The 12,472-nt window shown below is 41.7% G+C and overlaps 1 protein-coding gene across 1 annotated transcript; it reads left to right on the top strand.

The window, feature by feature from the left end:
* Positions 1–275: 275 nt before the first annotated feature.
* LOC136018636 (OTU domain-containing protein 4-like) lies at positions 276–11,407 on the top strand. Its single transcript, XM_065688067.1, has 8 exons — positions 276–365; positions 1,325–1,445; positions 3,425–3,480; positions 4,028–4,186; positions 4,737–4,875; positions 5,923–6,192; positions 6,942–6,982; positions 8,758–11,407. Exons 1-8 carry the CDS (start codon positions 336–338, stop codon positions 9,997–9,999), a joined length of 2,058 nt encoding a protein of 685 aa, XP_065544139.1. The 5' UTR covers positions 276–335; the 3' UTR covers positions 10,000–11,407.
* Positions 11,408–12,472: the final 1,065 nt, after the last annotated feature.

The raw sequence follows: 12,472 nt of genomic DNA, 5'->3' as shown, positions 1-12,472 counted from the left end.
TTTTTTCACAGTTATCAGTAATGCATTTTTTTTGTACTTGTCCATGAACCTTTAATTTGCAATTGTTGTTTTGCTGTCCTTGCATTGCAGTACAAAACAAAAGTTAAGGATGTTTTCTTCACACTCAGTTCCTACATAGAAATATGCGACTCTACAATGCGTTACAATTCAAGATAAGGCACATACATAGCAGTATCCTTCGGGAATAATAAATGCAGACCACACGTAGTTCTTGAGGTATCTAGATACGGTAGACACATGAGATTCTGAAGCTGTGAGCTTCTTCTTTTGTGTTCCTCCTGTCTTCGGAAGGCTTTTCACTCACAGTTACTCAGATGTCTCGTATACTGGAATCAAGCTTTGAGGTGAGGACAGAACTTGCTCTGAAGTACAGTTTAATTTAGCTGAGAAATAGCTCAGTAGAATGACACTGTGGTGCTTGAATTAGTATCAGAGATGACTGGTTGATTATTTCTGATTCGGTACACATAAAACCTGTTTCATTTATAAGTGACTTTTTAGCCTGGGAACTTACTGGTGTCATAAGTAACGCAAATTCTTTGTCAGACATGCTCTTTTTCTGTTGTGGAGCTGAGCTGGCTTCAGTGGACTTGTCTATGCCTGAGGGAAGAATGTAGCCTTTAGATTTTGAGAGCTAAATGATGCATTTTTAAAAGAAAGTGGATTGGAGTCTCACTGCATCCAGGAAGTGAGCACATCCTGTGTGTACAGACCTGCTGTCTATGTAGGGTTATTCTAGAAGCATATGAGGCTGTTTGGATTTAAATTCTAGGGCGAACAAGAACAAGACAGGGAAGAACTGAGGAAGTGAAAAATGTGCCTTAAATCTCTTGCTTTATGGAAGTGGCTTCCTGTACTGTACCTTTCAGTTCTTAAGTAGTAATTACTTTTATTGGTGTAATCAAGAAGAAACATACAGCTCTTCTGCGCTGCAAAGAGCAGATTAAGACTGGAGCCTGGTGGAGGGAGGTTGCTCTCACTGGGCTGTGGTTAAGTGTGCTGTATTTGCTCACCTGCAAAAGGAGGGTGTGATTTAAAAGCAGGTACTGTCTGGGTGAAGCAGTTTTTGGTTGCCATGCAAACTAATGACATGAATGCCTTTTAAAGGACACTTTGCAAAATTTAGCAGTGAGTGCAAGAGTGGCTGAATCTGAGAGATACTGATCAAGACTGCTGCCACCCCACACTTCTGCCTATCACAGTGCTAAGAATCTGTCATAAAGGCATAATACTTTAGATGATGTCAAAGTATCATCAGACTACTTGCATGAATTAATATTTCTGCTTTTGTAAACTTCTTTAGAATCAGTCAGTCTGTCAGGCTGCTACACAGACTGTGGATAACTTAAACCAGAAAAAGTTCTCAAGTAATGAGAGAAGAAACAGCAAGTGGACAGCAGAGGTGGAAGAGCAGAAGGATAAAGGTAAAAACAAATGTTTTTAGGCCAAGGCTTTTTTTTTTGTTTGCTTGTTCCTATTACCAGCATCAGAATTTATTCAAGATGGGGCATCTTTTAGGCAGTGAGGGGAAAATTATCTCAAGTAATAGAGCCAAACTAAGCTAGGCTCAAGGTGTGGTTTGGAAAGCAAGTGCATGTTTTCCCGCTTTGTGAATGTGGCAGAGAGAGCAAGCTCTGTGCTGGGATTTTGTAATAAATGGGAAGAGGAATGTGAGAAACAAAAGTACTGTCAGAGATACCCCAGATTACATCCTGTTGAAATCATAGCGAGTGTGGCATAAAGTGTCAGTGGGACAAGTATTAGGAGTGCTTACTGGAGTCAGTTAAGAGAAAAGCAGGTAGAAAGAAGTATTCAGTATGGCATGGTTAAGAATTTGCAGGTGGTGATAAACGCATGCATTTACAGTAGAAAGCTGTCACATGGTCAAAATTTGTTTGGGTTATCTCCCTCTGCCCAATCTGCTTTAATGCACTTGAGCTTCTCTTCATTCAGTAACTTTTCCGTGAGGAAGTGGAACATAACAAAAACAGGTAAAAGCTGTAGCTGTGAGGAGATAAGTTACTCAATCTTTGCTAAATGCAACTGATAGGGGTTTTTTTGTTAGCTTTTTTTTTTTTAAATGATTTTTTTTGTCCTACCGGCTTTGCTAGAACTGCACAGTGAATTTGTTCTTGGCTTCTTCCATTTTTTGTTTCCTGAGTAAAAACTCTCTAGCCTCCTCTTAAGAGGTGTTCCTTCCCTTTGTTTTTAAGTATATTCTTTTTTTGTTCCCCTATCTTTGGCAACAGCAGAGCATTGCTGTTGTGTATTTATGGTACTTGTGCTCCATAGTCCCTCTTTCAACATGTAATGCCACCCTGAATGCTCTCACAAGGACTGACATTGCCTATTTTTCTTCTCCAAACATCTGAAAACCAGTTTTGTTTGAAAACTTGGTTTCATCGCCAGTGCCAAAAAGAGTGTTCGTGTGGAGAAAGCTCTTTCCTGTGGTGCCATGAGAGATTTTGCTGAAGTGCATAGCATGTACAGCTTTCTCTGTGTTTTGTGATGCCCTGGGTTGCGTTGCCTCTTCTGAAACTAGGCTAAAAGTCCCATGGGAATAAACTGCACTTCTTTCTGAGTATTCAGGGATTTCTATTGGTGCTTGGGGGATTGGCAATAATTCTCATAATCAACATTGGTTTAATTTACATTGTTGTCTAGTTGCAATGGTGTATATACTAAGCTTTTTAAAAGTACTTGTCTGTTTAGCAGCTACTATTAAATTACATGCATGAATTTGATAGACAATAGTCAAGTAACCAGATTTGAACATAAGCTACAATGTGAAGACCCTGTAAAGATCTTAATGTATGAAGATTATGCCATGACTGTTTTCAGGACTGCCTCCCCCACCAAGTGTTTGCTGGTGCTCAAGAAATCAAACTTTCAGCATCATTTTGAAAACTCTCTAGATATTTTGAAGCACTGAAACCTTGTAAATTTATCTGTCTGTAACTCAGCCAAAACTAGGCGAGCCTTTAAGCTTCTGCTGTCTTGAATATGGAAAACATTTTCACTTCAGGCAAAGTACGAACTTACTGCTTTTTCACTAGGAGGGATTTGGGATGAATGATGTGTGTTTTAAAGAGACAGCTATATTTTTTCACGCTTCCCTCAGGCATCACCAAAATGGTTAACAAATATCAGTAAACAATTCCTGTAGAGCTTTGAAAACCCAGGTTGAAGTAGCTGCTCTGTTACTGCCCTGACAATTGTTTGTTTTAGGATGCTTTGATCTTTGATTAAAAATTGAAATTTAAGTTTTTTAAAATAATATGCGCTGAGGTAGGTTTTGTTTTGAAGGTTTAACTTGGGAAAGACAAACTTTTAACTGGCTTAAGTTGTGATAGCCATAAATGGTGTAATGGTTCATTTACTAGGTTATGTCTTGGTGTTACAGAGTCAAATTCCAGGCAGATCCACTTAAGTCAGAAGCTTGAGCCAAATTCATCTGAGGTAATCTTAAAGAAAAGACCAAATTTTTGTTTAATGTTATTGCTTCTCTGGTACACGATTAGCAGAGCAATAGCTGCCTTTAGAGCTGTGATTGCTGCTGCTGCTTTACAGCTTTTAGTGAAATACTTCTAAGGTTGGAGGCTTGTATTGCTGTTGGCTTTCCTCAGCCCCTGTAACCTATACTTACAGTCTTTCTGAAATCTGAGTTCTCAAATCTGGGCTATCGAGAGCATTTACCAATCTGGATTTGTAATTGCTTAGTACAGTCTGTACTTCGAGTATAATGGGACCACAGAAGATTTGATCTTTACTAATAGCTTCTGTGTTAACGGACCATGATCTCTGAAGTTCAGTGAAGATTTGTGGCCTCTTGTTGGATTTTAACCTTTACTGTTCTTTCAATGAGCAAAATGTTACACTAGTACAATAGTGATTGGGTGCTTAGCCCACATTGTATGTAGTGTGGCTTAATACCTTTGAATGTCTCTTTGAAAAGTAAGTCTTACTATTAGACTAGCTGTGTCTATTGTTTCTAACTTTACTTTAGAAGAATAGTCAAGATGAGAGTTGTCCAAAAGATTCATCTCCTTTGGAACAAGTAAAAACAGATTCTCCGGTCCTTGCTGAGCAAGTAAGAAATGTTTGTTTGATTTCAAAGTTTTCCAGTCAGGAGACTTCAGACAAAGGGGAGCTGCATCACAGCCATGTATGTATTCTAATACTGGCTTTTAATTATATGGTCATTTTTATGGTGATAAGTGCTAGAATTATAGAATCTGTTACATCCAACATACAATGTAAAAGGACAACCCTTGACAGAAAAGTAAAAGTATATCCTTTCTCTTCTGAGGGAGGGGTGGTTTTCTACCTTTCTGCTAAATAGCTATGTTTTTTACTTTTTACCTTTTCAGATTTATCAAAGGTTGTAGGTAACTGTATATGAGGATGGCTTTTCTTTTGGATAGGATATACTTAAATGTAATGCTTGTGGATGCGTTACAGCACTGATGGCTGGCTGGGGTACAGGCACATTCTGTATAGAGTTCAGTGCAGCGTTCTTCACACAGTGATGTAATGGATCTCAGGTCTGTTACGTATACAGTCTGATATGTTACTAGTTAATACTTTGCTATGGTGATGGTGAGAGTCTGGATAATACTGAGCCATCAAGCCTTTTTTTGATAGAACTCAGACACATTAGGGGTCACCAGCAATGGTGATTTGGAATAATTTAAAGTGATCTCTTTGTTTTATAGAACCTGACAGAATGCTTACCAAGCGTAACTCCAACACCCTCACCAGTCTTCTCTGAGGTGCATTTACCTCCAGCAGTGCCTTCTGTACCAGCCATTGTGCCAGCTTGGCCAAGTGAGCCAGCAACCTATGGACCAGCAGGTTTGGAGAAATACTAACATAAATCAGCAATTACTGGCCCTGAAGAATACTTTAACTGTCTTGCTAAATTGAAGATGCCTCCAGGAGCCACTGTTTTGTGTAACTTTACATCCCAAAGGCGGTCATTTGTAGGAATATAGCTTCTTACTGCTGAAAGCTTGTTAGAGTTGTAGATCTTTGCCCATCTGTATAGTTTGCTTTACTCCCTACCTGAAAGTGAAGACAGATGTGTACTCAATTTTCTTGAGTGGGGTAGCATTGAGTTTTGAGGGGGCTTACTCTGAAGATCTGCTTAAGGTAGAACATGTCAGCATGTTGAAGCTTGGTATGTGTTTGTGCTCCGTGTCCCACGTAATAAGCGCCTTGATTCACTAAGGACTCAAAGCGTGGATCTGGTATGTCTGGAACTAATGAGATCCATTTGGACCTGAACTGCAAAGCCAGTGTAATCTTATTTCTGTGTTGTGTGTTTCTTCGCATATGGAGTTAGCTGAGATTCAGTACTGCTCACTAGATCAGGTGCTGTATTTTTTCTCCCGCTGTTGTGTTTCTGTACAAGAGCTAGCTTTCAAATCAGCATAATGTATTCACATGATACAGTAATGATCCTGTCATACCTGACCGCATCTGTGACAGAAAAGCCCAGTTAATCTGTGCTGTAAATTAATCAGAGTTGACAGTAAATGACTAATCAGAATGAGAACTGCAGAGAGTCACATAATAAATTTCAGTTCCTCCTCTTTCCCCTCTATCCCTTCTTATTTTCTTCTGGTACTCATATTTTAAAAAGTAAATATGGGAAGACTTTTTTTTGACAGCTCAGCTGTTTCTCTCTTTTTGAAAACTATTCTCTGCATTTAGCCAGATGTTCTTTTGTGTGTAACTTCCTGACTGAAGAATTTCTGTCTGTATCTTCCTGAATATCTGGGTTCCCCCCCCCCTCCTTTCCCCCCCCCCCCTTCTGTTTTTTGAAGCCTGCTTTCCCACTGTAATTTTCTTTTGTGATTGTGTATAGTTGAGATCATACACATATATTTTCCCCCTTAGGTATTCCAGCCCAAATACCTGCTTCTTCATTGATGCCAGCCCCAGCAACGGGACCTGACTCTATTGTATCGCATGCTCAGGTAACATCTGCTCCAGTTGCTGGAGTTCCAGTGTCGCTCCAAGCAGTTAATCAGCCTTTAATGCCTTTGCCTCAGACTCTGAATCCTTATCAGGATCCGCTATACCCTGGATTCCCTTTTAGTGAAAAGGGAGAAAGAGCTGTTGCACCCTCTTACTCCCTGTGCAGTACTGGGGAGGACTTGCCTAAAGGTGAGAAGCTGGAATAAGGTCTGGGCTTTGTGCTGGTTTTCCTAATAGGTTCTTTTCTCTAAAACTGTAAATAAAGACAACTCCTTAGGTCCTGTTGTTAGTCTGTGTCAAAAGATCTAATTGTTGTCATTCCATGATTTATGGCATGGGAGGGAATATTGAATAGGGTGGTAACCTTTTAGCTTGTGTTGCTAACATTGCAGTTACTTCAGTTGGGTATACCTGGAAATCTGATATGATCATTTTGTGGTTCTCAGCTTGACACACTATAACCTGAAGTGTTGTAAAGGATTTTCTTTGGGGAGAACTGCTTCCTTTTACTGTAACAGGTTTTCTCATGTAATCAAAAGCTTGGAAGTTGCTGAGGATTTTCCTAATGATCTAGAAGATACAGGTTTTGGCATACACAGATACGGAATATGCCTATAAAGAACATCTTGCGTCTGACTGCATGGGGGTGTTTGTTTACTGAACTGTTTATTTTAGAAGTTCAGCTCTGCAAACTGTAAAAGCTGAAATTTAAACTGCAGTTGTGTTCTAGATATCCTGCTGGAGGTGTTGGGGGGTAGGAAACAAACCAAAAATCAAACCTAAAAGTGAAAGACAGACATGCAAGCAGCAACTTGATACCAGTGTGCCAGTGTGTCTCTATTGAAATGGAACTTTGTGCAGGGACTGATTGTTGGACAAGATGAAGTGCAATACTGTAGGTCTTCATAGATATGTTTCATTTTTTTTTCTTTTCCTAGATAAGAATATTCTCAGATTTTTCTTCAATCTTGGTGTGAAGGTAATTCTTGAAACTTTTTTTTTTTTGTTATACCATAAAAATTATGTGTATTTGGTAGCACTGTGAGTGCAGAAGTTTGGTTGCTGCAGCTGTGTACTCAAGTTTGTATTTAAATATCTTAGCACAGAACGGTTTGGGTTGGAAGGGACCTTAAAGCTCATCCACTTCCAACCCCCTGCCATGGGCAGCGACACCTTCCACTAGACCAGGTTGCTCAAAGCCCCATCCAACCTGGCCTTGAACACTGCCAGGGATGGGGCAGCCACAGCTTCTCTGGGCAACCTGTGCTAGGGCCTCACCACCCACACAGGGGAGAAAATTTTCTTAATATCTAATCTAAACCTACCCTCTGTCAGTTAAAACCACCTCTCCCCCCGCCCCCAAATCCTGTCACTACATGTCCTTGTCAAAAGCCTTTCTCCAGATTTCTTGTAGGGCCCTTTAGGCACTGGAAGGTGCTCTAAGGTCTCCCCCAGAGCCTTCTCTTCAGGCTGAACAACCCCAACTCTCTCAGCCTGTCTTCGTAGGATAAATGCATGTTCTTTCAGAAGCAGTGTACAGTGAAAGAAGAAAGCCCCTGTGACCATGTCTGTGTACTGGCAAAGCTGTTGTAGTACCAATCCCTAGTATGTCCCAGGCTTGTTCCATGTGGCTTTGGCCATAAGGAATAATTTTCTTTGGTGGCTGTGTCTGAAAAGAGAGAATGTTCAGCACCTTACAAAGTAAGTTTAGATTTGATAAATATGTGCCTAATACAAGTCTCTTTGCTTAATAGAAAATCCGTAAGTCATTAGCAGGTATCACTGCTAGTGTTTGTATCCTCAGCCTACATATATTTGGGACTGGCCTTTCTGGTCCTTTGTATTATTTAGGATATACTCTGTCATTTTGGTGCCTCAGCACCATCTGCTGGTCCATGTTCCATGTTCTAGTAGTTATGCTCCTCAGCTGTAACCAGGCAGCACAGCAGACCTGGGAGCTACTTCCTGCATCACCCTGGTCCCCAGTCCTGCCATGCTGTTATCCACATGCTTCTAGCTGCTGATTAAGGGTGAACTCACTGGTTCCTGTTGAGAGGAGGTATGAGTGGGCTTGTCAGGATGGTTTGCTCAGGGGATTGTTTATACAGATGGCACACATGAGACCGTGACAGACTTTGGGCTCTGTCCAATTTCCTCGGACAGCCATGTGCCTCCAGCTGCCTTCTATGGAGTCCTGTATGGCCTGAAATACGTACATTTGTCATGCTGTATTATAAAAACATGTCATACAACTATAGAATGGTTCGGAAGTGACCCTAAAGTTCATCCAGTTCCAACCCCCTGCCATGGGCAGGGACACTTCCCACTAGACTGTGTTCCTCAAAGCAACTTCTGGTTGTTTCAGTCATTATCCTTTAGAATTTTGGAAAGTGAGGGGCAAATTTGGATTAATAATTGTGATTATGGAAAATGAACTTGAAACGTGTGTCTTAAAAACATGTATCTAAAGCTTGACTTACCAGCATCATGTGTTTAGATCAACTATATAGAAATTGTCACCCAGTTTTCTTACTAGTTGTACTTTCTGCCCATTTCAGTGGCATGTGGAAGGAGAATTTAAAAAGAAGAACATCATCCTGGAGTCCTAAATCCTTGAATTAAGGACAGTCATTGTAAATAAAATTAACCTTTACTTCCTGTAATTAACTGTTTTAAAATGGTAACTGACTTGGGTGCTATTATGTCTCTTCAAATGACCAAATGTTTTGTTTTTGCTTTCCCCCTGTCTTGCAGGCATACAGTTGTCCCATGTGGGCACCCCATTCTTACTTGTACCCCCTGCACCAGGCCTATTTAGCTGCTTGTAGAATGTACCCGAATGTGTCCCTTCCTGTGTACCCGCACAGCCCCTGGTTCCAGGAGGCACCGCCGGCTCAGAGTGAGAATGAACCCGCACAAACAAACAGGCATTTCCCTGTCCAGAGTGAGGCCCGATCCAACGGCCAGGTCCCGCAGGTTGACGGTAGGTCTGCATCGCTGCCTCTCGTGATCCCTACAGCTCAGGTGTCGGAAAGTCAAGGACAGGTCTGTGTGGAATCGGAGAATCCAGTGCAAGCTCTTCATGCAAACTACGAGGAGTCCCTGAGAGGGAAAAATGTGTTCCCACAGCCACACTTCGGACACAATCACTTTCTAGGAGCTGTTCCAATAGCACCTCCCTTCTTTCCTCACTTTTGGTATGGGTACCCAGTTCAGGGCTTCATTGAAAATTCAGTAGCGAGACCTAATGTTGTTCTGTCACCTGAGGACAAGGAGGCAGCTGCTGGCACCTCTGCTGGCATGTATGTGGCTAAGGAATGCAGCCCTCCAGTTCCTGGAGGAAACTCTGCAGAACAGCTTCAGAGGACTGACAGCAGCAGCGGGTCCAACACTGTGCCGTTCCCTGCAGCTGGTGCAAGAAGACTCCAGGAAGCTCCAAAGGAAGCTCCAGCTAGGGCACCTCAGCTGGAGCAGACTGGTCCTTCGGCTTCTCTGGCCAAGCAGAAAACAGCTGGGCAGCAAAATCGTTCCCCACAGACACCGGGGACTGAGAGGCAGCCAGCAGTGCCCAGCACCTTGCCAGTCCCGGCAGAGCCGAAAATTGAACCGAAACCCAGCATTCCCAGTCGTAAGGAGAAGAGTGAGAAAGGTAGAGAGTCCAAGAGCACTGGCAATCAGCAGACAGAGAGCAGGGTGCAGCGCACCAGGGAGGAGAGCTCCGAAGATGAGAGTGAAGTTTCTGATATGCTGCGAAGTGGGAGATCCAAGCAATTCTATAGCCAGACTTACGGAGGAGGCAGAAGGCCCAGGGTTGAGTGGGGTTACTCCAGCAGGGGAGGATACCAGTTCCAAAGAAATGAGGAAGCCTGGAAAGGGCCACCCGGGAGGGGCAGAGATGATGGCTACCAGTGTCAGCGGAACTTCAGAGGGAGGCCATACCGCAATGACAGGAGAAGGGCAACGCAGGGAGATAGTCAGAGGGGGCACCAGACATAGAATGAGTGGGTAATTGAAAATGTTAAAATGCATAAAGAGATTTGAAGTAGCAGTTAAAAATCTTTGTATTTCCTTTTAGTAAAGTTCAAGATACGTTGTTTTAACTTTTGGCGAGTGAAGACAAGGAGGATGTGAACTCCTACCATGTGTTTTTTGGGGGGATTATAGTTTGTTTGGCTTAGTAATTTTTCCTAAATGTCAAACCAGGAAAAAAACATAGGTTTAGTGTTTGGTAAGCCTTTTTCACCCTACAAACAATAGGGTTTGTGATAGAAGATAACGTACATTTACTGGAGTGACAAATTATAGCATTTGATGTGATCTAGATTCTAAAATTGACGGTAACATTGCACCAAATAGAAACGTAGATTTTATCATACAATGCCTTAGTTCTGAACTGAGCTAAAGGAATTCTCAGCCTACTGCACTGTTGTCTTTGATGCTTCCAACCCAAAGGCCTTTCATCTCAAAACCAGAAAACAATTGATCTGTCAAACTTGAATGTTTCTCTTCAGTGTGTTACACGTGTGGCAGCCAGCTAGCCCTGGGTCTTAGGTATGTTGTATATAGTTCTTTTCATATTCATAGGGTATATTTTTGAATTTTACAAAGCATTTATTTGTTGAACTCAAAATCAAGACAGGCAGTCGAGAACAGCTGGGTATGAATTCATGAGAATGACTGTTTCCACCAAGAATTCTTAACGCTGGGGTGACTAGAATGGTGCCTATGCCGACTGAATAATGACAAAGACAATAAAAATGTAGATGCTATGCATTTCCAAAATAATTCTGCACCTGTTAAAATAGCAGAAGTTTTTTTAATGCCACTTTAACACTAATGCACTGACAAATCCTAGATATTTTGTGAGGAGAGATGCATAAAGGACATGTGACGTTTTTTAAGTTTGTATGATTGAGCTACTGTTCAGTATTGTTTTGTTGTTGCACTGTTGATGCAGATTTGTGTTTTGCATGTACAACTCCTTGCTGGAACTACTCTGAAAAGCAAGATGGAGTGTCTCGGTGCGCTCTGCTCTTTCCCCACCGTTCAGAAGAAAGTGGCTTCTGCCTTATATTTTTACACTGTGTTGGAGTTCTGATGCTGTTTCTTCTGACCCCGATCATGATCCCTGCAGTGTTCCTGTTGCCTTTGCAGTTTGGATGTTCAGCTGTCCAGACTCGAAGAGCGCAGCGTGCAGTGTTCACTCGGCTCTGTTGCTCTGTAAGATTAACTGTTGTGTATATTTTTATATCTCTGTATATAGCAGTGTAGGTGATGGTACCTTCCGTTCGTGTCCCAGGTAGTACGCCCTTGATTAGGCAACTTGAGCGATAGCAATGTGATAATTCTTTTCAGATGCATGCTATGTATAAAACCCTACTTAAAATAAATGTTTGTCTTTTCACTTTCTTTCTAAATTGTATTTACGTATTTGAAGGTGTTGCAGTGACATTTAATATATGGGTTTCACAGAATCACAGAATCCCAAGGGTTGGAAGGGACCTAAAAAGATCATCTAGTCCAACCCCCCTGCAAGAGCAGGGTAACCTACAGTACATCACACAGGAACTTGTCCAGGCGGGCCTTGAATATCTCCAGTGTAGGAGACTCCACAACCCCCCTGGGCAACCTGTTCCAGTGCTCTGTCACTCTTACAGTAAAGAAGTTCTTCCTGATGTTAACGTGGAACTTCCTATGTTCCAGTTTGTTCCAATGGAGCTGCTCATAGACAGCAGCAGAACTAAACCACTTACTACATGGGCAAGCTATGAATTGAAAGGGGATGTGAAGTGGATTTCTAGTTCTAACTCAAAATGGTGGGTTGTAGGGGCTGTGCTGTGGGGTTTTTGTTATTTTAACCTGAATACTTCCCGTAAGTGCATTCAGGATTTTGAAAGATGCCATCTTCAGTTTTTCAGATGGAGACTTAAAAAGGGCTTCATGTCACCATTCCTAAGGAATGTCATCATTCCTGTGAGGTCCTAAAACGTAACTACAGTTGTAGCCCAATCTGCCCAACAGTCACTGGAATAATCACTCTGTACTAGAGCAGGCATTTAATTGTGGCTTTGTTGCAAGAATGGAGGCCATGTGCTTCCTGGGAAAACAAAGGAATGGCAGTAACTGGTAGGGCTCTGCTCTTAGAATTTACTTATAAAAATTGACTTGTACTATTTAAGATGTACCTGGCCTCACCTTACTACTCTACCACAGTTAAGGACTAAAATGTGCCCATGTAGCATCTTCTCCACCTTCCCTGTTGACACAGTAAATACAGTTTCCTCTGGTTTTGCTAAAAGACTCTTAGTTCAAATGGCCAAATTCTTTACCCAGGCCAAGATGGTTTAGGTTGTAGGATCCCACTTACGTGTAGGGGACTATATGTAACATTCAGCATGTAATGAACTGAGAGATAATGGCTTCATCTGTCTGCTAAACCACATCTTTACCTTACCCTAATTAGGACTGA

Source organism: Lathamus discolor, chromosome 1 (assembly GCF_037157495.1).
Source record: "Lathamus discolor isolate bLatDis1 chromosome 1, bLatDis1.hap1, whole genome shotgun sequence".
In the NCBI taxonomy this organism is placed as follows: Eukaryota; Metazoa; Chordata; class Aves; order Psittaciformes; family Psittacidae; genus Lathamus; species Lathamus discolor.
Note: the sequence above shows the minus strand (reverse complement) of the source record. Positions and strands in the feature narration are given on the sequence as shown.